This window comes from Gopherus flavomarginatus, chromosome 2, assembly GCF_025201925.1.
Source record: "Gopherus flavomarginatus isolate rGopFla2 chromosome 2, rGopFla2.mat.asm, whole genome shotgun sequence".
In the NCBI taxonomy this organism is placed as follows: Eukaryota; Metazoa; Chordata; order Testudines; family Testudinidae; genus Gopherus; species Gopherus flavomarginatus.
The window spans coordinates 80310855-80337765 of NC_066618.1; the positions used below are offsets into that span (position 1 = coordinate 80310855).

Sequence of the window (26911 nt, forward strand, 5' to 3'; positions counted from 1 at the left end):
GAATTGAACCTGGAATCTCCAGTGCTAATAGGATGAACCTCTGCCACTTGAGCTAAAGGAAAAGCTCCATTATCTGGCAGATGTAGTAAACTAATGTCCTCTGTGGATCAGCCACTAGAGGGAGATACCTAACACAGTGAACAGGCACACAATGAAGCATGAAGAGCTGCTGTAAATAAAAATATCCTCCACTCCAAATTAACTCCAAGCGACACTCCCATTAGTTTCCCCGTTTAAAAGAAAACACACACACATTTGGATTGCTAAACTTCATATTGTATTTAAATAAACTGAATTTGAAAGAGAAAAAATGATATGGCTTTACACTGCAAATTACTTTTACACAACTGTAAACACGCATATGTTTAGCCTATAATAAAGTAAACTATGCAAATAAACTTTAGGCACAGTATTCTCCAAATAGTTATATGTACTTCAATTTTGTATTATTCCTGAGTACCCATTTCTCTGACCCTAGAGAAAAAAACACAAGTGAGAACTTTTTCCTATCAGCCTTTCCTCTTAAACCAACTGGTTAAGTCTGGTTTCTGAGAACATGGGATGTTCCAATTTATTTCGCTGGAACATCAAGGCATACAGCATGGGTACACGAGAAGCCATTAAACCTTTTGAGGGAGTGGGACACAAGTGTGGCCTATGCTGACCTTTCGGGTATGTATATTTTAGGTCTTCTGGCTTGATGAGTGCTGACTCGGTACTGTTAGTGTGCCTAGTATCTTAGACATGATCATAGGTAATGTGTGGTATATTCCTTTTTATGTTGTCTTATCCCCTTTTAAACTGCATACACTCGAAGAATAAACAGAACACTTCCTATGAAACACCCCATATTTTAGAGGGCACAATGAAGCCACTGAATAACTTATAATGCGTTGTTGCAGTAATTAGCTACTTCACTGCTTATCTAATATGTAAGTCAAGGGAAATTCAGGATGATATTTTGGAAGCAACATTACTACTAATTAGGTTGCAAACACACATTCGGTTAAATAGCTGCTATACCAATCGTTAAGACCAAAGCTTTTGCAGCTTGCTAGGAGAGAGCACCTGTATTCTCTTTGCTCACAGAGAAAAATCAAATCATTTTGGTTATAAACCAACTATATTTCTTAATTGTGTTAAAATATGTATACATATCATATTCTTTTAGAACCAAATATTTTTAAAAACATATGTACAAGAAAGATGCCTCTTTAAATATATATTGAATGCAAGAAAATAATCTGGGTTTTATAACCTTCCTTCAAAATTCCCCTAGTGCCCTCCAATGCATTTTTTTTAAAAAGAGAAAAAAACCCTAACAAACAGGGAAACAAAACCACATGAATGATGGTAGACTACCACTGATAGACAAAAGCCAGGAAAGTAAATATTTAGCTTTGTATTTCCTGGCTTACATTAGACGCCTACTGCCACTTGCCTTATTCCATGTGGGTAACAGCTGAAATTGAACCGTGTGTGGAGTGGGCAGCATGGACCTCATGCACCACTTAAGTCCCATGTATGCACAAAATGAAACAAACAAACAAACAAATAAAAAAACACTTACAGGGGTAAATGTCTCTTGCTCTGAAGAACGACAGGACCCATTGTCCCTCACGAGATCCATGCCAAGGAACAACTTGGGGAAAACTCCATGTAGGGAACCTTGGAGAAGGTGGGCTGCTTCCAGTTGCATCTTATAACTGTTTATTCATCTGTTTGGTGTAATCGTCTTGTAGCAATGGGCTCTAGCCCTGCAGTTGCAAATATCTTTTCTCCAGTTCCAAATGGAGTATTTTGGAGTAATTTAAATAAGGTTGATAGTCTATATTTAAACCATTTTCGTTAGAGACTGAAAACCAGAATTAAATGAGACTGTGTGATCTATTAGAGAAAGTTGTCCTAGTTCTTATTTACACAGGTAGGTACTTTTGTTACTTAAAACACCTAAGAACATTACTTTGAGAGAACACCTGTCTTCAATGCCAATCATTAAACATACACAGTGTGTGTACATGTGTGACTGTTTGTTTTTGAAGGTAATTTGAACAGCTTCTAGTATTGTTTCCTTTAATAATGAAGGCAGCAACTGAAGTTTTATTTAAACTATTCCATAAGGCATTGGTGCAACAAGGCAGTGATTGAAGAGGCAATTTTATAACTTCTCTTATAACTGTTCAAAACACTCCCACATCACGGTTAGCCAAAAATAGCAATAAAAAGGCATTAGAAAAGCCCCAAACTGAAGAAGACAGTTTAGTGATGAGTTTAGTTTACACTCCAGCTCCCACATGGGTTTTTTAATGAATTGTTGGCTCACGTCTGTCCTAAACACACATTTTTCCTTAATGTACTACGGCACTGAACATCTCCCATGAACAAGAAACATTTAGATTACATCAAGAGAATATGCATTATGCTTTACAGATCAACAGTAGTCAGGATCACAGACTGGCTTATCTACTGTACATATCTATTTAAAACTTTAAAAGACTAAGAATATACATAAAATATACACTTAATAAACAAAGTAAAATCCTCCTCAGCTTCTGTTTAGGATAACATTTGATATTCCATAGGGTTACACATTGCTTCTATTAAAATTCCATGCACGGAGCTATTCCCGTGCCAATTCCCTCATCAGCATTGGGCTCATTGAAAAGTAAATTAGTTCTTCATATATATGCAGTAGAAAAAGAGAAACCTTAGCCCTAGTCATCACTGTCACTTCCAGATTCACTCAACTGCAAGTCATTTCCTATTGGGGACAAAAAAACAAGAACACCAGAAGTTAATTCATACTTTGATTATATTCAAATTTAAGAATTATTGAATTTAAACTGGAGATTTAAATAAGAATTACACAGAAATGAACATGAACAGCATCTCAGCAGTTTGTCTAATATAATCATTCTCCATATTCAAGAACATTAAAATTTGCACAGAGTTTATTTAAGGCCCAATCCAGGCAAAGTTGAGTCTCCTTGGCTCCACAACCACCAAGGCTACTACTCCCTGTTCAAAAAGAAGCATTCGCCTTCTCAGCAGCTGTGGAATTTATTCCACACCCTCCGCCCAGCCAAAGTGCCATATATGACTTTTGGGCAGGACACTAGGAAAGTCCCTGGCTTCATCTACACTATTAAAATAACCATTTTTTTAAAGATAGTAATTTCAGTAGTGAAAATAGGGCTGTTCTATGGGGAAGTTCTATGGCCTATGTCATACAGGAGGTCAGGCTACATGATCACAGTGGTCTCTTCTAGCCTGTGGCTAAATCAGGAAAGTGAGGGCAGCTCAAGAATATTGGGCTGAGCCTATCTGATAGTTCTGCTTCAGAAGTCAGTGAGGAAGGGGAAAACCAGGGAGCTCTGAGGCCCAAAGATAAGTCAGAGGGCTTGTCTACATCAGAAAGTTGCAGCGCTGGTGAGGGAGTTACAGCGCTGCAACTTTGAAGGTGTACACATCTGCAGGGCACCACCAGCGCTGCAACTCCCTGTTTGCAGCGCTGGCCGTACTCCCGTTTTGTCTCGGGTGTAGAGGATCCAGCGCTGGTGATCCAGCGCTGGTAATCCAATGTAGACACTTACCAGCGCTTTTCTTGACCTCCGTGGAAGGAGGAAGCCTCTGGTAATCAAGCTGGTCTCCTTTCCCGGTTTGCTCTCTCGTTCCCGGAGCCCAGAGCAAGCAGGTCTCCTTCCCTGCGGTTTGCTGGGTGGCTCCGGGAACGCGAGAGCAAACCGCGGCGAAGCGGGTCTCCTTTCCCGGTTTGCTCTCGCGTTCCCGGAGCCCAGAGCAAGCAGGTCTCCTTCCCTGCGGTTTGCTGGGTGGCTCCGGGAACGCGAGAGCAAACCGCGGCGAAGCGGGTCTCCTTTCCCGGTTTGCTCTCGCGTTCCCGGAGCCCAGAGCAAGCAGGTCTCCTTCCCTGCGGTTTGCTGGGTGGCTCCGGGAACGCGAGAGCAAACCGCGGCGAAGCGGGTCTCCTTTCCCGGTTTGCTCTCTCGTTCCCGGAGCCCCGAGCAAGCAGGTCTCCTTCCCTGCGGTTTGCTGGGTGGCTCCGGGAACGAGAGAGCAAACCGCGGCGAAGCGGGTCTCCTTTCCCGGTTTGCTCTCGCGTTCCCGGAGCCCAGAGCAAGCAGGTCTCCTTCCCTGCGGTTTGCTGGGTGGCTCCGGGAACGCGAGAGCAAACCGCGGCGAAGCGGGTCTCCTTTCCCGGTTTGCTCTCTCGTTCCCGGAGCCCCGAGCAAGCAGGTCTCCTTCCCTGCGGTTTGCTGGGTGGCTCCGGGAACGAGAGAGCAAACCGCGGCGAAGCGGGTCTCCTTTCCCGGTTTGCTCTCTCGTTCCCAGAGCCCAGAGCAAGCAGGTCTCCTTCCCTGCGGTTTGCTGGGTGGCTCCGGGAACGAGAGAGCAAACCGCGGCGAAGCGGGTCTCCTTTCCCGGTTTGCTCTCGCGTTCCCGGAGCCCAGAGCAAGCAGGTCTCCTTCCCTGCGGTTTGCTGGGTGGCTCCGGGAACGAGAGAGCAAACCGCGGCGAAGCGGGTCTCCTTTCCCGGTTTGCTCTCGCGTTCCCGGAACCCCCCTTGAAGCCGCCCAACAGCGCTGCAGTGTGGCCACATCTAACACCACTTGCAGCGCTGGTTGCTGTAAGTGTGGCCACTCTGCAGCGCTGGCCCTATACAGCTGTACTAATACAGCTGTAACAACCAGCGCTGCAAAACTTTAGATGTAGACATGGCCAGAAGGAGGGAGGCCCAGAGACCTACACTGTCCTCATAGTATGTACCAAAGGTCCCCAAACTGTGGAGTGCACCCTCCTTGGGAGTTGCAAAGTTGGAGGGGGCACAGCAGTGCCTGGATCAGCCCCCATGGAGGGTGGGGAAGGAGTGCCACCCAGCTCTGCCCACAGCCACAGCTCTGGCCCTGCCCCCAGGCCCTTGACACAGCTCCAGTCCTGACTGTGACCCCGGCCTCGACCACAGCTCCAGGCCACGGCTCCTGGCCCCCTGGCCATGACTCCCAACTGCGGCTCTGGCCTCCCTCCCAGACGTGGTTCCTGGGGGGCACAGACAGGTTCCATTACGGGCAAGGGGGGAGGCGTGATGGAAAAAGTTTGGGGACCACTGCTACATAGCAACTGTCTGCCACCTCTCTTGCAGAATTCTGATGAACATGAGAATGAGAAATGTCCTCTTCATTCTTGGGTAATGTACATGCTGTGAAAGTAGAATGAATTATATTGTGAAAATAGAAAGGATTAAAGAAATGCCGTCTGTACCTTTAAGCAAAATTGTTGGAATGCTGCAATCCAGGTGTCAGGAATACAGACATTAACATAGAACAATTGCACCGTTTAAGGGCAATTGGTGAAGTATTAGCCTTAGATCGATAAGAGTTAGTAAGGAAGTAGGATATGCATGCTGTGCCCCAGGTGAATTTTACTGTTTTGCTCTCTTTGTCCCTTTGTCTAATTCCTGCTCTTTTATCTGTATAAATAAGATAGTTTGTGTCTTGCACGGTGCTCACGTTATCTGGATGTTATTAGCAGAGCGCTGTGCTAATAAAACAGAGTGGTCTGACAAACTGAGAGTCCTGAGTCTAACTTTGACAATGCTTGCTTTTAAGCTGGCCTGTAACATGTGCCCTATCATCTTCCACAATCTTGCCCTCGAATGCAGGTCCACTGCAATAGAGCTACTGAAAAAAATAAGACAGTGGCTGTTTCTTTTCCTTTTTAACATTTTTTGGGGGTTTCCATGCTATGGCAAGTGTTCCCCTGTAGAGGTGTGTTCTTCATGTTACAGAAATATCAATGGTTTATCCACGGACACATGTTGGATCAAGACTTTGAAATTCAAGCACATTCCAAGCATGGCAAATCTGACCTCCTAAATAAGGGCCTATCCAAGGCCCACTAAGTCAGTGAATAGACTCTACTGACTTCAGTGGGCTTTGGATAGGGCCTTGAGTGAAGGTCTAAATACTAATTAGCAAAACTCACATTTCTCTCTAAGTTCTGGACTAATCAAGGAGGATTAGATGCACCAGATTCATTTTCATATTTAATTCACCAAAACCCTCCATGTTTGAATTTACCTGAATCTGCTACAGAAACCATGGGCACTTAGCACACAGCACACATTTCAGGTCCAGTTCATCACGGAGCATATAGCGGAACCACAGAGAGGATATAGCAATTTGACTAGCCATAACTCCTCACCCTTGCCTATCTCCCATGGTGGACAGGAGCAGGTCTCTCTACAGTTCCTCCACGTCCTCACATTCTTTATGCTTTTAAACTGGCAGTGAAAGATGGGTGGGATAGTGATGAGGATGGCTGGACACAGTAGAACAGGAGGGGAAAATGTTTGAGAGGGCGTGATGCATAATTTAGCTGCACCTCTGATCGTTTCTCTGACCGCTCTGAATGCATCCTCCATAGATGCTGGCCTCGTACCGTCACCTCTCTCAGGGTGGAATCCCGTGATTGTCCCACCCTTAGACTTGGTCTCAGGATATAGAGACCAGCCAGCAGGTAACAGCCTGCGTGAGGCAGGGGACATTCTGCCTGCCTGTCTCCCTCCACACCGATGGTCCCCAAGGGCTCACAAGGGAACGGTGAGCTAGCAAGGGACACTGGTGTAAGATGTTTGTTGTTTTGTATGATCTGTATTCTCCTATGTGGTGTATGATTAAGTAAAAGAGCACAACGCTCTGTGTAAAGTGTGGGTGTTACAGGCTTCACAACTGCCGCATGCCCCTGACAGAGTTAAACTGTAACCAGAAGCTTCACACCTCTTGGATGGAGATCTGGGAGAGGGGTATGTTGGAACAACTGGGTTATCTCGGGGATCAGTTCTGGGCCTGGGGCATAGAACAGAAGGGCAGAGGAGCTCCATTTTGGAGAAGGGGCAGAAGACAGAGTCAGTGCCCAGGAAATGTGCCTGAGAGGCCCAGGGAGAAAACAGTGCTGTAGCCTGCTGAGGCTTTAGAACAGAGGTGGGCAAACTACAGCCCGCGGGACCTTCCTGCCCGGCCCTTAAGCTCCTGCTGTGGGAGGCTCACCCCTGGCCCCTACCCTGTTATTCCCTCTGCCCCACAGCCTCAGCTCGCCCCGCCACCAGCGCAATGCTCTGGGCGGTGAGCTCCTGGGGCAGCACAGCTGCAGAGCCAGGGCCTGACCCGGTGCTCTGTGTGGTGCATTGTTGTGGCTGGCTCCAGCCGGGCGGCACGGCTGCCTGTCCTACTGCTCTGGGTGACACAGCTGTAGCGCCGCCAGCCACCAGTGCTCCAGGCAGTGCGGTAAAGGGGCAGGGAGCAGCGGGGTTGGATAGAGGGCAGGGGAGTTCGGGATGGTGGTCAGGAGGCGGGGGTGTGGATAGGGGTTGGGGCGGTTAGTGGGCGGGAAACAGGGGGGGTTGAATGGGGAAAAGGGTCCTGGGGAGGCAGTCAGGAAGGAGAGGGGGGGTTGGATAGGGTGGCAGGGGGTCCAGGGGCTGTCAGGGGACAGGGAACAGGAGGGTAGGATGGGGCAGGCCGTCAGGGGACAGGGAGCAGGGGTAGAGTCCCGGGGGGGCACATCAGGGGGCAAGAAGTGGGGGTGTGGGATGGATCAGATACGGAGCGGTAGCCGGGCCACGCCTGGCTGTTTGAGGAGACACATCCTCCCCTAACCGGCCATCCATACAACTTTGGAAACCGGATGTGGCTCTCAGGCCAAAAAGTTTGCCTGCCCCTGCTCTAGAAGCTTAAACCATCCAGGGACACAGAAGGTTGAATTCCCCTCACAGCAGTCCCAGCGAGTGGTCACAAGAGGGTGCTCACTAGGTACTGTAAAAAGAACAGGAGTACTTGTGGCACCTTAGAGACTAACAAATTTATTTCAGCATAAGCTTTCGTGGGCTACAGCTCACTTCTTTGGCTGCAACCAAAGAAGTGAGCTGTTGCCCACGAAAGCTTATGCTGAAATAAATTTGTTAGTCTTAAGGTGCCACGAGTACTCCTGTTCTTTTTGCGGATACAGACTAACACGGCTGCTACTCTGAAACTAGGTACTGTGACACCTTCCTGCTTGTTTAACAGCCCTGTTATTAAATTAACCTAACCTAGGGATAGTCAGCATCCCAATAACCCAATTTAGCCATGCAGTAATTATTTCAATAACCAGGTCACATGCAGTATTCATCAGTTATTACAAGTTAGTTCCACGTCCTTTATACGTCTGTATCAACTTCCACACACACACACACACACACACACAGCAACTTCACTAAGGGGTTTACTACATATGCAGCCAATCCCACATTTCAAAAGCTGTTTTTTTTTTTTAAAATTTAAAAAACAATGCTTTCCCTCCCCAAAGTGTACAGACACTCCCAGGGTTATGCAAGACCTGACTTACGAAATTCGACCTTAAGCAAAAAGTTCCATAAGGCATAAATAAAATTTTCGAGTTGTGGAAAATATTGTGTACAGTACCGAAACACAAAGTACTGTACTGTAGTGTGGTGTGGTGTGTGGAGGAATACAGCAGTAGCATCTTCTACAAGGGAAGGCTTTGCACTCTCACAGCCTCTCAGTCTCATGTTATTTCAGTGATACTGTATTTTGTTATTTCACCCTATTATTTCATTCAAATTATGCCTGGAAAGTGACCAAGTGACAGCAAGAGTGCAGGACCAGTTCGTAAGCAAAAGAAGATTGATTTAGAGAAGAAAATATTGTAATTGTTTGTTTTTTATGCTTGCACAATATATGTTTGCGACTTACGTAAAATTCAGGTTATGCAAGGCTTTCTGGAATAGAATGATTGCGTAAGTTGGGGAGCGTCTGTATCCTACTCCTCCCTGATCGAGCTTTGTCGCCGAGTCACACTGAGCGCCAGCTCTAAAACCCATTGAAGCCGATGGGAGTCTTTTGGGTTTTGGCTCAAGCCCTTGATGCCTAAGCAGCCTCTATACTAGGGGTGGGCAAACTTTTTGGCCCAAAGGCCACATCTGGGTGGGAAAATTGCATGCAGGGCCATGAATGTATAGCTGGGACAAGGGGTTGGGGTGTGGGAGGGTGTGTGGCTGGGGTGCAGGAGGGGTGTGAGGTGCGGCAGGGGGCTCAGGGCAGGGGTTTGGGGTGCAGGATGCAGGAGGGGTTTGGGGTGCGGGCTCCGGCCCAGCAGTGGCACTCAGCAAGGCTAAGGCAGGCTCTCTGCTTGCCCTGGCCCCACACTGTGCCACTCTCGGAAGCGGCTGGCACCACATCCTGCAGCCCCTGGAGGCAGGAGGGCAGAGGGCTCCGCGCACTGCCTTTGCCTGTGGGTACTTCCCCTGAAGCTCCCATTGGCCATGGTTTCCCGTTCCCAGCCAATGGGAGCTGCAGGGAGTGGTGCCTGTATGTGAGGGCAGCGCGTGGAGATCTCTGCCTCACCCCCTTCCCGTAGAGGCCACAGGAACATGGTTCTGGCCGCTTCCGGGAGTGGCGCAGGGCCTGTGGCGCCACAGGGATGGCAATCCCGCAGGCCGGATCCAAAGCCCTGACAGGCCGGATCTGGCCCACGGGCCATAGTTTGCCCAACCTTGCTCTATATCTTCAAATAAATAAGAGCTTTTTGTTGTAAGGTCTCCCTTTCACATATTTCAACCTGCATGCAGGCAACTGCTTGGGATAACCATTTGGTAAACTATATTCTACAGTGATATCTAAACCTGCTTAGAAAATCTATGCCTTTTGGTGGCATCACACAGGTTCCCACAGCAACAACACACAAAACTTTACTTACTGAGAGTGTTCATTAGCTGATTGCTTCCTTGTGGCCTGCTGGTACCATTAGCAACAGCATTTCTGTTGTTGAACTGCTGGTGTGGTGGCTGAGAGGGGGAAATGCGTGCAGCCTCTTCCCCGTCACTGCTAGAGCTTTCATCATCACTTCCAGAAGAGCTCTCAGAGTCCGATGAGCTGCTACCACTGCTGCTGCTCATCTGTTCAATAATTTCAACCTCTGCTCTTAGCTCTGGAATAGGATAACATTTGTTGGGTCAAAACATTTACAGGCCTCTGTGAATTTCAGGAAAGGAATGTTAAAATGCAACAGTTATGTCAAGTATAATTTACCAAGCACAATGAACAAGTCTAAAATAAAATCCAAAGGAGAGAATTGGGGGCGGAAAACAAAAGAAAGATATATACAACTGTGCCTAAGTGCTGCAGCTGAATCTAGAGAAGAGGTAATAATCACTGCTTCTCTAAACTTCATTTCTTTCACTACCACTTTATATGTTTTCTATTTTTAAAACCATTCCTTACTGTATTATTCATTTACTGAGTGCTCAATGTGCCAGGCACTTTACAGACAAAACAGGCATTAAATGTAAATGATTTGGGGGTCAGAGTATACAACAGTTGACACAACGGGTACAAATTTCAAAAGTACCCAGTGACTTAGGAGCCTAAGTTCCATAGAAAAACCTGTGGGATTTAGGCTCATTTGAAAATGGTATCAGATGCAACAAGTGACAGTAACACTGAAGAGAGAAGGGGATTACAACAATAAAGTCATGAAGTTCTTTAGATTTGCCATGCACCCTTCTTGGTGGTTCCAATGGCAATATGAAAGTTATATCAGCAAGAGTTTGGAATAGTTACATTACTTACCAAGGATTTAGATAAGTCATCCCAAATCACACCATTGTTGTATATTTGAATATTCCATGTTACTCAAAAACTATTTGAAGGATTTTTTGAACATTTTGTGGGGACTACAACTTGTATCCCTCCACCAATAACATTAAGCATTTAGTTACCGTAAGTCCAAAGGTATAGGGATCAGAGGGAGAGAAATAATAAAGCTAGCATTAGCTATATTATGAAAGCACCCAAAATCATCAGAGTTCAAGCCTCATTGTGCTGGACATTGTACATACACAAGCTAAGAAATGAGTTCCTATCTTAAAGAACTTACAGTCTAATAGAAAGAGTGGGAGAAATCAGGTATTATCTCCATTTTACAGATGGGGACCTAAGGCACAGAAAAATGTAAGTGTCTTGCCCAGGGTTACATAGGAATACTGTAGCAGAAACAGAGTCTGAACCCAAATTTCCAAAGTCCTACTCTAGTGTTTGAATCACAAGACCATCCTTTCTGTGTAAAGTATCTCCAAAATGACCTTGAACAGATCTTTTCTATACATAAAAATGCCATGACGTTAAAATTCATGATCATGAACATTTCAGGATTAAGGCTAAACACTGTATCTGACTGGAAAGGAGAGGGTTCCAGATGTCCGATGATACAACAGCTACAGGATCAGGAAATAAGACTAAAAAACCCTGCTAAGCTCTCAGCCTCCACTGTATTTTGGCAACAAAATCCATTGGGTAATTATGCACTGGCTTAAAGTTTCCTTTTTCAATTTTAAATTTGCTACCTTTCAATTTCTAAGTCAGCTACATTCAACTGGAATTAAGGAAAACAATATTATACTTATACAATGGAGCAATAGACTGTCTAAATCAAGTTGTACTTGAGGAAATGAGGTTGTTTTTGCAATTTGGCTGCTGAAGCAAAACATACTGGTTATGTTACCTACCGTTCATCTGTTTGCAAGACAGCAATTTTGGTTCAATCTTTTAGATTTAAAAAAATCTGTCATCTGTTTCTGTTGGATTTACAGGAGTGAGTCAATGGCAGAGAGTAATATATCTTTCAAAAGTGATTTCTCTCTCTCTTATTCTCCTCCCCACTTAGTCTTGCAGTTTTTAGAATTTTATTTCATGCTAGAGTCTGAGAACTGGACAAGGAGCACTCCCAAGTGTGAGTTCTCAATTTATTCCCAAACTGCGGGTTTCTAGAATCCCATAACAACTTTCAGGCTTAGAGGATCTCTCAATGTCTAAACTAAGCAAGTTGGGGAAACTAAGCACAATGGAAAATGGAAATCCCACAGATGTGAATATCTTTTGCCCTAGCTTGAGTCGGTAAATTTTCTGCATGCCTCAAGTGATACTTTGGATCAAGGAAGTTGATAATTATAACTACTCACTGAGCACTAAAAATGTACATAGTGCAAATATTCACAGTCTATGCCTCAAAGAGTCGAGAATCTAATGGACAGAAAAGATGTACTGGGAGAACTAGAGGAAGGGGCTTCCACCCATTTACTTGTTTATAAGCCCTATGGAAGAAGCGAGTCATATGTGGAAGATATGAATGAGAAGTTAGGATGACCTGGCAGACTGAGACTGGGAGGGCCCTCCAACATAGGAGTGTGGTGCTTCTTCTCAGGGCAACACAGAACCATAAGCCACCATTACCCTCTGCCTTAGCAAGGGAGAGCTTTGCTGGAGATCAGACTACGTGTGATCTCCCTAAAACACCAGTCTGTCCGCTTTGCAAGTAAATTCCTTGAGATTCTGCCAGTCTTAACCTTTCTTGCAGGAAACAAATCAGTGAACCCCGGTTCCTGAGTTCTCCAGAGACGTCTCTCTGTAGTGTCCAGTCCCTCTGACTGGATACTCTCAGAAATTGTTAAGTGTGCTATCTCAAAAGAGACAGTATGCACACCAGCTTGTTAGGTTAGCTGAGGACTCACTCTATACTTCAACAAAACAGCACTGAGATGGTTTACAGTAAAACCAGGAAGACGTTTATGAAGAACAGACACTTAAGTGATACTAAGCAGAAATAACAGAAAATAGAAAACAGAAAACAAACAAAATAAAACATGCTTTCTAGTACCTAACATTTAATTCTAGCTAGTTAAGCCTTTGCCTAAACAGCTTTCTCACTTACAACATCTCCAGTCCTTCCTGGCAGTAGCTCCAATGTTCACAGAATCAGAGCTTGTTGTCCACTTTGTTCCCTAAGATATGGATAAAAAAGGGGTTCTCTCCCCTTCTTGTTCTAGCCCAGTAAGCCTTTGAAATGTATTATTTGAAAATTAAGCCCAGACACAGTTCCTGTCCTCTGCTGGTGTGCAGATGCCATGCTATCTTCCATATCCTCTAATCAATTTGTTTTTTTGATTGACTTAATCAGTTTGTTTACCATAGATGTAAATGTACTCTGGCCTCACCTGGCTCAATTTACATCGGAGACTCAGGCAAACTGGCAAAACAACATTCCTTTGTCTACAAAAAACTTTGTTTATTTGCTCTACTCAGGTTGCTTGGTCTGAACATATTTTAGGAACATATTTCCAGCACATACATAATTCTTTATACACTAACCATACATACATCATGCAATAATATTAATGACCACCATGTCAAGAGTTTTTACATATATCTTACAAGATATCATTTGGCTACATATTCTGACAACAGCATGGTGGGTGGCATAAAGGGGCTCTCAGGGTCAGAAGGAGGCAGCATGGAAGATGGTGTGAAGACGACAGAAGGGAGAGGAAGACGGTAATGAAAGAGTAGAGGTTGGCAACACTGGTGGAAGGAAGAGGATAGAAGATATGCAGTGAGACAGTATTCAAGATGAAGGCTGAAGAGCAGGTTGGATGGGAAGTTTGAACTGGATATGGTGGGCAAGGGGGAGCCAATAGAATAATTCAGAGAGAGAAGTGACACGATCTGATTGTCAAGGAAGATAGTTTTGGCTGTTGTGTTTAGGATGGAATGAAGGGGAGCAATATGGGTGCCTGGCAGGTGAGTGAGGAGGACATTAGACAAGACAGAGAATGATGAGAGCATGGAGATGCATTTTAGCCACCAGGAGCAGAAAGAAAGATGTCTTGGAGAAAAGTGGCAAGATTTGTTGCCATCCTTGATGTGTGCGGAGAAGAAGAGCAAGAAAATGACATCAAGATTGTGAGCCTGGGGGACAGGGCTGGGAAGTTGAAGGTGTTATCAGTAGCAACGGAGAGCATTTAGGAAGGGAGATAAGTAGCTCAGTTGGGGCTTTTTTTCTAATCAATTGCTGCCTCTTGGGCTTGCCGTTCCCTTTCGGATATCTCTAGTCTCCTCTCTCAGCTCCACACAACCAATATTTTAAATTGTTCTTCTGCGCAGACAAGAAAACGTTGTTTTTGCTGATGTCACAACTGCTCTTATATCATTAAAAATGTATCATGCAGAGCTTCCACATGACTTTTAGGAAGCCCTACTGAATCCCCAGTTGCTTCAGCCTGTCAAAGATGGTGGCTGAGTCAACCACAAGACGAGGTCCAAAAGGAAAAACAAATCTGCTTTATTTATGTCACAATTTGTATCTTCCTGCTTGTCTGCTCTGTTGCTTTATCAAGGCATTCTTTAGTGCAGTTATTAGTATGGATGACTTAATGTTCTGGTGCCTTTACTTTTTTGTTTAAATGTGTGATGATTACATGGCATAGTCTATATGCTGCCTTTAACTGTGAAAAGTCAAATGCTTATTCAGCATACCTTTCGTTCCTTAAGATCAAACAAACATACCATGTTAATGCAATATTGAGGTTGAAAAGGTCACAAGAGCCAGGAAATGCAAAAGTTAATATTAAAAAAACCTCTCTATATACCATGTGTTAAATACATACCTTAATGAATGCACTATATCTGGCAAAGTTGATATTGTTGAGGGAACCATAACTTTTGAGTTTTGTGTATTTGATTTCTCAACTTTAGCAATTTACTTAAAAGAATAAGTGAAACAAAAACATTCTTTTTTCTCCTAGGCGCTACAATAATAAATACTACTAAGGCCACGTCTACACTACAGCATAAAATCGAAATTATTAAAACCGGTTTTATAAAATCGATTTTACACGTCCACACTAGGGCACATTAATTCGGTGGTGTGCGTCCATGGTCCTTGGATACCATCGATTTCCGGAGCGGTGCACTCTGGGTAGCTCAGTAAAAGAATGAGACCAACAACTTCGATTTCCGTCCACACTAACCCTAAATCGATATAGTAATATCGATTTTAGGGTTACTCCTCTCGTTGGGGAGGAGTACAGAAATCGATTTTAAGAGCCCTTAAAATCGATTTAAAGTGCCTTGTAGTGTGGACGGGTACAGCGTTAAATCGATTTAACGCTGTTTAAATCGATTTAACGCTGTAGTGTGGACCAGTCCTAATAAATCAAATCTACTTAGTTACTTCATTAACTAAGAACAGGGCTTTTTCCCCCTTTTCTCTGCTGTCAGTAGATGCACTGGGTTTTATTCTGTTTCATGCACTTTCAACAAAATTCTTAGCTAGAAGTTCCTGGCCCTGAGATGGACTGAGCCTCTAGAACTCTGACTAAAGCCAATGGGAGTTGTAGGTGCTCAGCATTTGGCGTTATGAGGCCATAAGTCCCACAGCACATTAGACAGAAGTAAACTACTTGATTTTGACAGGTTGAATTTACAGAGAAAGCAGATAGAAAAAAAATGTTTTACACTGAAATTCAGCAAATTTGATTTATAAGTCCACAAGCGACTTTATAAGACTTTATAAGTCAACAAATATGCAATTATATTATGTCATCTTTAGAGTTATTTTTCAAAGTAAAACTGCACTTTAGAGCACATTTTAAGCATGAAATTCATAGTTTTCCAGCAACACTGGAAAACTTGTACTTTTTCCAGATACTATATACATTATGTCAACATTATTAAAAATGCATCTGTTGTGATTAAGTATGCTCTATAAATGTCAACAATTTTTTTCCTGCAAATACCACAATATGATCATTCATTCTCATTGAACAGTGACATGCGATAAGGTGCAGATAAGTATTCATAATGCATGAGATCCTCACCTGCACTCTGGCCCCTTGATGCTGTGTAAAAGGGATGCAGGGGCATAAAGAGGGCCAAACCTCCCCATAACTAATAGGTAAAGGATTCTCCTGCTGCTAGCACTGCAAAGTCAGCTCTAAAGGTGCCTCCCAGACCCTCAACACATGCCTCAGAGGGACAGGCATGTCAAGTGTGGGGTCAGAGTATGCTGTGAAAATGCTGGGCAGCACAGCAGCCCACAGGGCAGCCTGCAGTGGTTGCTGGAACTTAGAGAGGATCTCAGAGCTGTGTTAGTAACACCAGAGGCATCCCAGCCCCTGCGGCATCTTAGGATCAGGAGGGTGCAAAGATGGCTTAAAGCCACTTTAGATCCAGCCCCCTACGATTTGAGAGTTCTGTGCTGCACCTGTTAGAGGCACAGCACAGAACTTCACCCAGTATGCTTTACTTTTCTTCTGTACAAAGTATGTCTTTCAACCACCAAGAAGGAGATGGCAGGAAACAAGAGCAAAAAAATCCTTTAACTTAAAAACTCTGTAGGAGTAAAGAAGAAATACAGGAGTCCCAAGGACTGAAGACTGTTTCCTGGATCTAGTTGACTTGTATCGTTCATCTTCGTTGTGTCAAAATGGCTTTTAATTGTGCTTTCCCTACATAGCTTCTCAGAATTATAAGACGTGTCCAAGTGTTGGTACTTGAGTTCTCCATTGTTAGAAGCTTATGTAAAGAAAGAACAGAGGAATGTTTAGAAAAGCTACAGAAGCACAATTATTCTGTGGCCAAGAACAAACTGTTGATGGAGCCATACTCTCTCTTATTAGAACACGCGAAGGGTAGATACTCTCTGTGAAATACAACTGATCTCCCAGATGGTACTTTGAAGTTCTCTACAATACAGGACATTCAGATGCTGGAGAAGTTATCAGACAACCAGGACATTCACACTTTTGTACAACAGGTCTTCTGTTTTTAGAATACGAGGAAAGACTCTCTCTGGAGTAACCGTCACACCAGGCAAATGTGTAATTTTTACTGCAACAATACAACCTTTAGTCACTGCTGTATACCTTTTTGGAAAGGTTTCCGATGATTATTTAAGGCTATGTTTACACTAGGAGCACTTTACTGGTATAAGACTATTGGTATACTATACTGGCAAAGCACTCCTAGTGTGGGTGCAGCTATACTGGAAGCTGCAGCTTGTACCAGAATAATAAAATCTTTCACACCCCCAACCCCTGCACCTCACGGAGTGAAAACAAGCTATACTGGTAAAAGTGCCATTTGGCTGGTGTCACTGTCTACAGCAGGGGCTTCTACCAGCACAGCTATGTCAGTCAAGAATCACACCTCCTCACAACTATGCCAGCAGAACTCTGTAGTACATACTTAGTTTAACTAATATTTGTTTTCTAAACTGTATAATAAGAACCATACCAGATAATTTGTTTACTAACTTAATGTATTTCCCTGTAGTCTGCTTGTTTGGTTGGCTTTATGTATTTGAAGAATTTTCAAAATAAAAAAATTAGATAAACAGTGAGAAAGGACAGAAATTGCAACTAACAAACCCTCAGACTTCAGCGTGGTCTTTCGATCAACATCCTGGTGTTCACTAGATTAGAAACTGCGCAGGAGTTAATATAATCTGCTCCTACAACCAACATTCAGATTTTTGAAAAGTAAAAATGTCATAAAGTGACTAGTATAAGTCCAAGAAAATCTTGCTGAATAATATAGGATAAATAACGTAGGCTGAGCCCATAAGAAAACTAGCTGTATGGACCAGAGGGAAAAGACAATGCAAAGGAAACACCGGAAGTGGAGAAAGGAACAATATGGTCTTAATATACAACATATGCCTAGAAAGTACCTGACTTTTCAGTAAAATATAAACTAAACAAAAAAAGAAAGTTCCTCGCTTCAACTGCATTGTCCACAATATACCCATGGAGTGCACCACCCGGGTGGAAGGGATTTGGGCAGAGATTCTGTGCATCAATCCCCAATAGGCCTAACTTTTGGGCACAGATACAGAAACACTGAGATTAGGAGCCTGCTGCTGCTTAAGTAGGAGATTTATTTAATTTAGGAACTCAATCCTTCTTTGCCTCCCAAGATACCTGCATAATAAATATAGCAACTACATGGCAGTGTGGTCCATATTGTGCAAATTTGATCCCTATCCAATTATTTGATGGATCTCAGACCTAAAGCTTTCTGTTGGATGAGATAGCCAGTCAACTCCTGTTCCATCCAACTGTGATGATGTACATCTTGTGAGTTAATGTTATTTTTATGGAGAAAGAGTCTGAAAGAGATTAAATTATCAGCAAAAAAGGGATGCTCACATGCAGAGAGATGGGGACAGTTTGGATGACTACGCTGACGTAAGAAAATAAACAATTCACTAAGAATCCTTAAAATAAGATACATAGACTATAAACCAGCAGTCGTGTACCAGCCTTTAATGCTTTGAAGTTCTTATGTATCTTCGTAAATGAACAATTACAAAACAGTAGATTAAAAAAAACCCACCCTTCTTTACCTCTCTTAATGTCATCCAGCTGAGGTTCAGGTGAAGGGTTGTCTTTCAAAGGGGAGGTTTTGGGCCCAGCTGCTGGCTTGGATGGGGCTTTGAACTGTGAGGAAGGCTGGGAGGCTCGAGCAGCCTGCTGCTCTATTCGTGCCTGGATCTTACTGCTTCCTTCAGCCCTGAAACAACATAAAAAAACAGTCAGTGGTGCCATAAAGCTGTGTTCATTTGTTCCAGTAAGATCTGTATTAATATATATTTAATGAGTTCAGACTGAATACAAATTTACTTTGCATCCTGTAGAGCTATATAGTGAATTATGGATTTTAAATACAATACTGCTAAAAAACCTACACTGCTTTGGGAATCAGCATCACCACTGACTTCCATGGGAAGCATGCCGTAAAGTGACCGTAGAGTAAGGTCCTTACTAACTGTGCTCCAGATCCATGTGAGGTTTAGCAATATCTTGTTCTCTGTTCAAATAGCGGTAAAGGTTTTTCATTTAGCAAAGAACATCTTCTTAATACAATCAGCAACTATAGTAAAATACATTTATACAGCACCTTTCATCCTGAATGATCCCAAAACTCTTCACAAACATTTAGACATGAAATACAACGGGATCACTTCATCCATTATTGAAATGGAGCTAACTATTAGAAGATGCACAGCAAGACTACCCAGCATTTTACAACAGGAAGTATCCTCTTTGATTACATGCAGTACATCATCAGATGAAAGTTACTATATAAGAGCAGAGAATTGTTACCAATATTGATTTATGCTCTTGAAACTACAGAAGGAATTTATATGGGAAGAATGTAATTACTCCACTTTGAATTTTAGACTAAAACCCCTTCTCTTGCCAAGTGTGCCAAGGGATCTTTAAAGACCAAAGTGATCATGACAACAGCTTGACACTTCATCTGAATGACATGACCTCTAATAGCACAGTGCTTCGGAACATCATGCTCATGCACTTGTAGGGCGTTGTCTCAGAGGAAAGTGTGGCAACTGTTGAATCAGTACCCTCATGTACAACAGCCTGGATTTGTTCTTTGGAGATCTCTGATCTAGCTGCCAAGCATGGTCCCAGCCTGCATCACTATAAAGTTTTAGTGAGCTCTCAGTCAAAGTTTTTACAGATGCAGTAATACAGGTTATTTTAAATGTGTCATTTTTAAAAAAAATATGTAATAATGGCATGCTCTATAGAACTTATCTAATATGCATTCCCCACTGCTAAAAGAACTTGATTCAGAGACTTGAGGTACTTACAGTTAGCACTACTCTGAAAGATATTTTATCTGAATACTTTCTAGAGTGCCATTTGTGTACTGAGGTACGGCGATCAGATTAGACAGAAGTTCTGATCTCAGCAGTTTTTAGGCAATTACCCACAATACTATTTATTTCTGCAGCATTCATTTTTTCAGAATCTTTGCCCATGAAGAGTTTGGATTTTTGCTCTGTTTATCTCCTTGATGCAACCATGTTCCCCCAGACTCTAATTGTTATATATAATTAGACTTCTAGGTCCATTACTCGCAACTTCACCGTCCACTTGACAGGTTACCACTTCCATCTTCTTCAGAAAGAAATCATTGAAAGCCATCTAATCTTCTGAACAGCTTCTAAACTCTTATACCACCAATACTGTTCAGTCATGAGTTACAATTATCACCTTTCAATAACAGAGAATTTACTAATTCTTTACGCTCTGCTACATACACACAATGGAGATTTCCATATTTAGGCATGATAATTGTCCTCATAAAGTCCAGGAAAATCAGTAATTAAACAATACTGCTAATTCACAAAACTCATAGCCATAGCTAAAGGTGACACTACTAACATGACTCTCTAGCAAGAATTCTTCTTATTAACTGTATGTGCCCCAGTTTTACCTTGTTTTCTTGACTTGAATACTGCTACTAAGTTTTTCCAGCACATATTCCCCAGTGTCATGATTGATAATAAGCACACAGTCCTTCTGATATGGTCTTTTATTTCCTTTGAACACAGTCATTGGAGGAGTTGAGCCCTGGTGTCAAAGAAAAAGCACACATTCATTTGCTTATACCCACACTGTGCAAGCCATTTATACACAATAAGTCTATATGCATGCTTCTGTCCTAATATCAACAAATTATCATTTACTTTGGATTGAAAGTGTTTGTTCATTTCAGGAAGGGATGAATACATTTATATGTATTACATCAGATTCTTCCTCACTCATTATTATGCTTTTAATCATTTTATGTGGCTTTGCATGAAACACATCTACCCTTTGGTTACTATCATTTACAGTTCTACTTTCCATCATGGTAACAACTAAATTTTATTAGTTTAACCTGATAAATATCAGAAACTTCCCTGATACTTCTACTAGCTTTGAAAATCCTGGGTTTGGATACTGAATATAAATCTAATTATGCATTCAGTGGAATTGTGACCTGATGAAATGTATGTGTACCCAATATATCATTTAAACTGCCTTTATATTTAATCCAGCAAATAAAAAACAACACCTCTCTTCTGTGTTATGAAGCAAATATCACATGCCATACATTAGCAACAACTGATTTAAAAAAAACAAACAGTTTGTTTGCTTGGCAAAACTATTGCATGAAGACCTACATTCTGGAGCAATCTGGGGGGTTCTCTATGATACTAATTAACATTGGGTGAATCAAAAAATTGATGCACTTAGTATAAGGGATGTACAAAAGTGAAGGGTGAAACCTGCTCAGATTTTCTACTGTGAAACCTGCTCAGATTTTATCCATACAATAGCTGTATAGTTACAGAGAAAGGTGAAGGGTACTTACTTACAAGTGAAGAAGAGAGTCCTGCTTCAGAGAACAGAAAGCAATCTTTACACATGTTCTTGGGAAGCACCCTGAATTGAGGACAGTGTGCAAAAGCACATGCTTCCACTCCCACCCCTCTTCTAAAGAAAATATAATGTCTTCACGCTTAAACTAAAATTTTAAACTCTGCGCACTATCAAAAATAGGATACACACACTAATCTAAAATGGTTATGGAACAATGCAGACTGCCTACATCTGGATTCTTCAGAGATGTTACAGTAAGACAGGTTCCAATTTGGATAAGATCATATTCTCACATAGTCATGCCTTCACAGATATTTACAATATTACTACATTAAGAAATTGAAAAGTAAAAAAGGATTGAAGAGAATATAAAATAAGCTGGAATTTAAGTCCTGGTCATCCTTGACAGATTAAGAGAAGTTAGACAAACATATAAAGCACAAATATAATGGAAATTATGATAAGCTTATATCCCACGATTCCCTATTTTGTCGAAAGCCTGGAATTTAAAGAAGAGCATAATCTTTGCTGAGAAATAAAGAGAAGAAACTGAAAATCCAATGAAGCACATCAACAGTCCCTCTCACATGCTTAAAATTAAGCAGGTATGTAAGAGTTTGGAGTGCTTAAATACTAAGCAACAGAAACTAAAATGCTACGTTACAGATTATTCTGTTACAAAGGCCAGAAAAAACCCACTGAGTGAAAGAGCTAAAGTTTAACAGGATTGTGATGAAACCCATAACTAAAACAAAAGACAAAAATAATTCCTCAACAACTATTTGACCATCAAATATTAAACCACTACATCCTCAAAGCACCGTAATCCCTGAAACTGTCCACACACTGGAAGAAATACAAAAAAATCTCCTTCAAACAGTGGTACCGTCAGAGATAGCAAAATTTCAAATGGCAAATTGGAACCTGAATCCCATCCAATTGTTAGGCACTTAGTGCAACTGTTTGTTGGAATATGAGAAATAAAGCAGGATCCAGAAGATCAGTGAACCCTCTTACATTGTTTTATCAACATTTCAAGAAAGGAAAGCTTTGAGATCACATATCCCATCCCTTTTCAGAGAATTGTCCATTTAACTAGATTGAAAGCAGCCACTATGCGTATGTTGCTCCAAATCAATATTGACTATGTTCAGTTTGGTTAACTGGAAAACCCTCTAGAATATAGAAGAGACAGGTCAAGCTGAAAGCTGTCCATTCTCATAAAATATTACATTAAAAATAATCTTATCAGAACAGACATCTGGAAAGGGGATGCACTACAAACAATCTTATTCGCCCACTTCAAAATATAGGAACAATACACTTCCCAGTCAAAAGGGAATATTCCAATTCAAAAGGCAGCATTACTGGCATTAATTATACTGCTTCTGCTCTCAGAATTACTTCAACAAGATCAGTATACTATATAGATTAAATTGAGGCAATATTTCGTATAAGAGTGAAGACAGTAACGTTATTTAGAAAACTTTCTTGGGAGCAGATCCTCCCCAGTGTAAATTATCAGCTCCATCCATAATTTTTCCAGCTGAGGATCTGCCATTTGGATTCCAATCCGGCAGAAAACTGTCGTCTATCTATACTAAGCCTATCTATGTTGTTTATAAATTCACATATGCTGTTTTGGTAATTAGCAACAACTCTAGCTAATATACAAATCCAGTTCCAGAACACAGGTGCATTTTTTGTTTTGTTTCAATTCTTTATTATCAAAACAGAAATACGTACAATCATTTGACCATATTCTTTACTGTCACTTGGCCATCATCCTTGCACAATAAATCTTTACTATACGATTTCTGGAGGGATTGGATTTAACCTCATTGCAACTGACTAGGAATCCTGGAGTAGCTTCTGCAAACATGGGGTGCAGGATGTTGTTTGTATAGCTTTCAGCAACAGCAAGAGCAGTTTCAAACGCATAACTTCAGTCTTTTGAAATTAGATCTTGACCTGAGTCAAGGATAATCAGACTCCCATACTTAAAATGCAGAACTAAAAACTGATGGAAATTAGGTGGGGACCCAATCAGGATTAAAAGTCTTTTTGTTCTTCAAAGAGTACCAAGGAGGATTAATTGTAAGCAAAGTAGATTGGACGTTTAAAGAAATACTTTATAGCGATTCCATTTTACAGCCCTCTCCCAGAATGATATACTGAAATGCTAGTAGAAAGACAGTGCAAAAGCTGCTCCAACAGTGGACTCATTTGTTTAGCATTGTGATCAAAGGTGAAGAGGATAGATTTAAGTCCATTTACAGTAGAATGTTCCTGGCTAGCAGACACTAAAACCACAGGATGAGAATTTGCTATGAAGTCAAAAGGTAAATTTGAATCATAACACAAAGTAAACTTACTGGAATATGTGGCAGTGTAATTGTTACTTCATCTCCTTTACCAACCTGGAGCTCCCCCTCACAAGATGTGTCTATAGATGCTGGCTTAAAATCATCTGAAGAGGAAAATAAGTGGTATTAAATACATTTCTCATCTAAATAGTTTCTAGAGAGTTCCATGGTTTCTCTTCTGAGGTAACTCATCTCCTGCTTTATTTCTGATTAGAAGGAATGTAAAATGTGGGCCAATGCTACTATTTAAAGAAGAGCTGAACTAATGCATAGGCACAATAGATCTAATTCTGTGGATACCCGCTCCTTAAATCATGTGATTACCTCAGATTTTAATCTTTCAATTTTTAAAAAAAGGAAGTTTCTAGCCATTCTGGTCAAGGAAAAGCTTCAACATGTGACCCAGGTATAACCAATGCAGTGACATTTGAGTCTGAAGACAGTTTGAAACAAGCAGCCAACACATCATGTGAATGCGGGTCACTTGCCAGGATTATCCAGGCATATTCTCACATACTCCGTTCCCTGCCTTTGCAGGGGCCTTGGGCACTGGTGCATCTCGGTCCCTCCTTTTCTCTGCCTGTGGCACATAACAGTCTAGTCTCCTGTGGGCTGTACTACTTTAGTCTAATTTCAGTTGTTGGGTTTAGTCAGTGAGCACTGGTGGCCTGTGATATACAGGAGTCAGACTAAGGGCTTGTCTACATCAGAAAGTTGCAGCGCTGGTGAGGGAGTTACAGCGCTGCAACTTAGGAGGTGTACACATCTGCAGGGCACCACCAGCGCTGCAACTCCCTGTTTGCAGCGCTGGCCGTACTCCCGTTTTGTCTCGGGTGTAGAGGATCCAGCGCTGGTGATCCAGCGCTGGTAATCAAGTATAGTCACTTACCAGCGCTTTTCTTGACCTCCGTGGAATAAGCAGGTATCCCAGCATACCTGAGGAAGCCTCTGGTAATCAAGCTGGTCTCCTTCCCCGGTTTGCTCTCGCGTTCCGCGAACCCCGAGCAAGCAGGTCTCCTTCCCTGAGGTTTGCTGGGTGGTTCCGGGAAGGCGAGAGCAAACCGGGAAAGGAGACCAGCTTCGCCGCGGTTTGCTCTCGCGTTCCGCGAACCACCCTGCAAACCGCAGGGAAGGAGACCTGCTTGTTCGGGGAACGCGAGAGCAAACCGCGGCGAAGCTGGTCTCCTTCCCCGGTTTGCTCTCGCGTTCGCCGAACCCCCGAGCAAGCAGGTCTCCTTCCCTGCGGTTTGCAGGGTGGTTCGTGGAACGCGAGAGCAAACCGCGGCGAAGCTGGTCTCCTTCCCCGGTTTGCTCTCGCGTTCGCCGAACCCCCGAGCAAGCAGGTCTCCTTCCCTGCGGTTTGCAGGGTGGTTCGCGGAACGCGAGAGCAAACCGCGGCGAAGCTGGTCTCCTTCCCCGGTTTGCTCTCGCGTTCGCCGAACCCCCGAGCAAGCAGGTCTCCTTCCCTGCGGTTTGCAGGGTGGTTCGCGGAACGCGAGAGCAAACTGCGGCGAAGCTGGTCTCCTTCCCCGGTTTGCTCTCGCGTTCGCCGAACCCCCGTGCAAGCAGGTCTCCTTCCCTGCGGTTTGCAGGGTGGTTCGCGGAACGCGAGAGCAAACCGCGGCGAAGCTGGTCTCCTTCCCCGGTTTGCTCTCGCCTTCCCCAAAACCCCTTGAAGCCGCCCAACAGCGCTGCAGTGTGGCCACATCTAACACCACTTGCAGCGCTGGTTGCTGTAAGTGTGGCCACTCTGCAGCGCTGGCCCTATACAGCTGTACTAATACAGCTGTAACAACCAGCGCTGCAAAATTTTAGATGTAGACATGGCCTAGATGACTTAGTGATCCCTTCTGGCCTTAAACTCTATGACTCTAAGTGGTGAACTGCTCCACATATCTCAACAGATTGTTAACTGTAAGACTGAGCGGTTTGTGGGGAGACCTGCCATCATGACCTCAGAACTCTCTGTCTCACAGAAACAGAAGAATACAGTGAGCCCAGCTCAGCTACCCATGCAGATACACCCTTGCTGTGGTAAGCTCTGGTCAGGGCCCCAAAGCTTCTACCTCTATGTCTCCAGGTGGGAGAGGGGAGCAGAGAAAAGGCCTGCATGCTATTGTCCCTACCTATATGGGAGAGGGGTCCCCTGACAAAGCCATTCCAGATGGAGGGTGGGAGCATGACACACTCAGAATATGCCTAAGGCAATTTAAAGCCCAAAGATAGTCCTGGTTTATAGGGGGTTACTTTGAATAAAATGTACTTTGCGTCTCTGAGCAAGTGTAAAGTAATATCTCCAGTAACTTTTCTTAATACATTTACATATTTTCTATTAATTATCCTACCGCACTACTGAGCCATAAAGGAGACAAAAACAGATGATCAGAATGTATGAAGTTCAGACATGATTTAGACAAAACTGTAAAAGTAAAATCAGAACATGAACCAGATATGAGTATGAGGGATAATGCCATTTTCATAAGAGGACACTCAATTACAGTGTCTAAGCATACAAAAAAGTGGGGCATGGATCAACCTTCACATTGCACTCCCTGGCAATACCCAGCCTGGGAAAGCTAATGATCCAACCAGCAAAACAAATTTGGTGATTAATCCTGGCCACATGCCACCTGAGGCACATTGCGCATACGCTAAGAAGCAGCATACAAAACTATCCAGTTATATTCACTGTCAAGACTTCTCTTAATTATTGTATTAGTTGTTAAAACGTCCACTTCTTAGAGCAAATTTAAAATGAAGCTCTACTATGAAAAGCAAGTTTGCAAAAAATAGCACCTTCTTAACATCGTCACTAAGAGTAATACCGGCTGGGCTTAATGATAAAAATAAATATAACTGATTTTTACTCTGCTAGTACTACAGAGATAACACAGCAGACAGAGAAAGTGAGTGTACGACTAGATTTAACCTCTTCTCATGCATTACCAAAAGAGTTAATCGTTCTAATTGCAGGGCCAAGTTGTGCCCTCACTTACGTCCGAGTAACTTTGTGAGTTAACAATTACAAGCTATTGTTTCCCCAAATGTATCACTGTGGACTTGCTGGGTCAAGCAAGGGGAAGCTGCAGAGGGTTTCCTAATCTAGTTTAGCAGCCAAAAGGGAGCAGGGCTCTTGGCCCACCCCCATTTCTTATTAAATGCTATGTGTGTATGTATCATAAATACTTTTTTTTTTTTTTGTTCTTTTGAGCCTGACACTTTACTAGAGCCTCCTCATTTACAAGTCTGGCATACCTTCCTCTTACATATACATATAGGAATGGTATGAGCTGGGGTGACTGACAAAGGATTTCAATACTAGGCCTTTTTCCTAGGGTCAGTGGTAGATGAAGATACGCCATGCAAACATTTGGGTTTCTCTTGGGAAGTTTACTGGTTCGTGTATACCCTTAGTTAGTTTTGTAATGGTTATACTGATTTTATGACCCTGAAAAATAGTTTA

The 26911-nt window shown here is 42.8% G+C and overlaps 1 protein-coding gene across 1 annotated transcript in view; it reads right to left on the minus strand.

Moving 5' to 3' along the window:
- Positions 1-260: 260 nt before the first annotated feature.
- EAF1 (ELL associated factor 1) overlaps positions 261-26911 on the minus strand; it is a 28131-nt gene continuing 1480 nt past the window's right edge. The window contains exons 2-6 of the mRNA XM_050938527.1: positions 23458-23552; positions 20151-20287; positions 18253-18419; positions 9772-10002; positions 261-2761 (exon numbers count right to left, since the gene is read on the minus strand). Of these exons, the coding sequence (XP_050794484.1) occupies positions 2715-2761; positions 9772-10002; positions 18253-18419; positions 20151-20287; positions 23458-23552 (677 nt within the window). The 3' untranslated portion in view covers positions 261-2714. The remainder of the gene's footprint in view (positions 2762-9771; positions 10003-18252; positions 18420-20150; positions 20288-23457; positions 23553-26911) is intronic.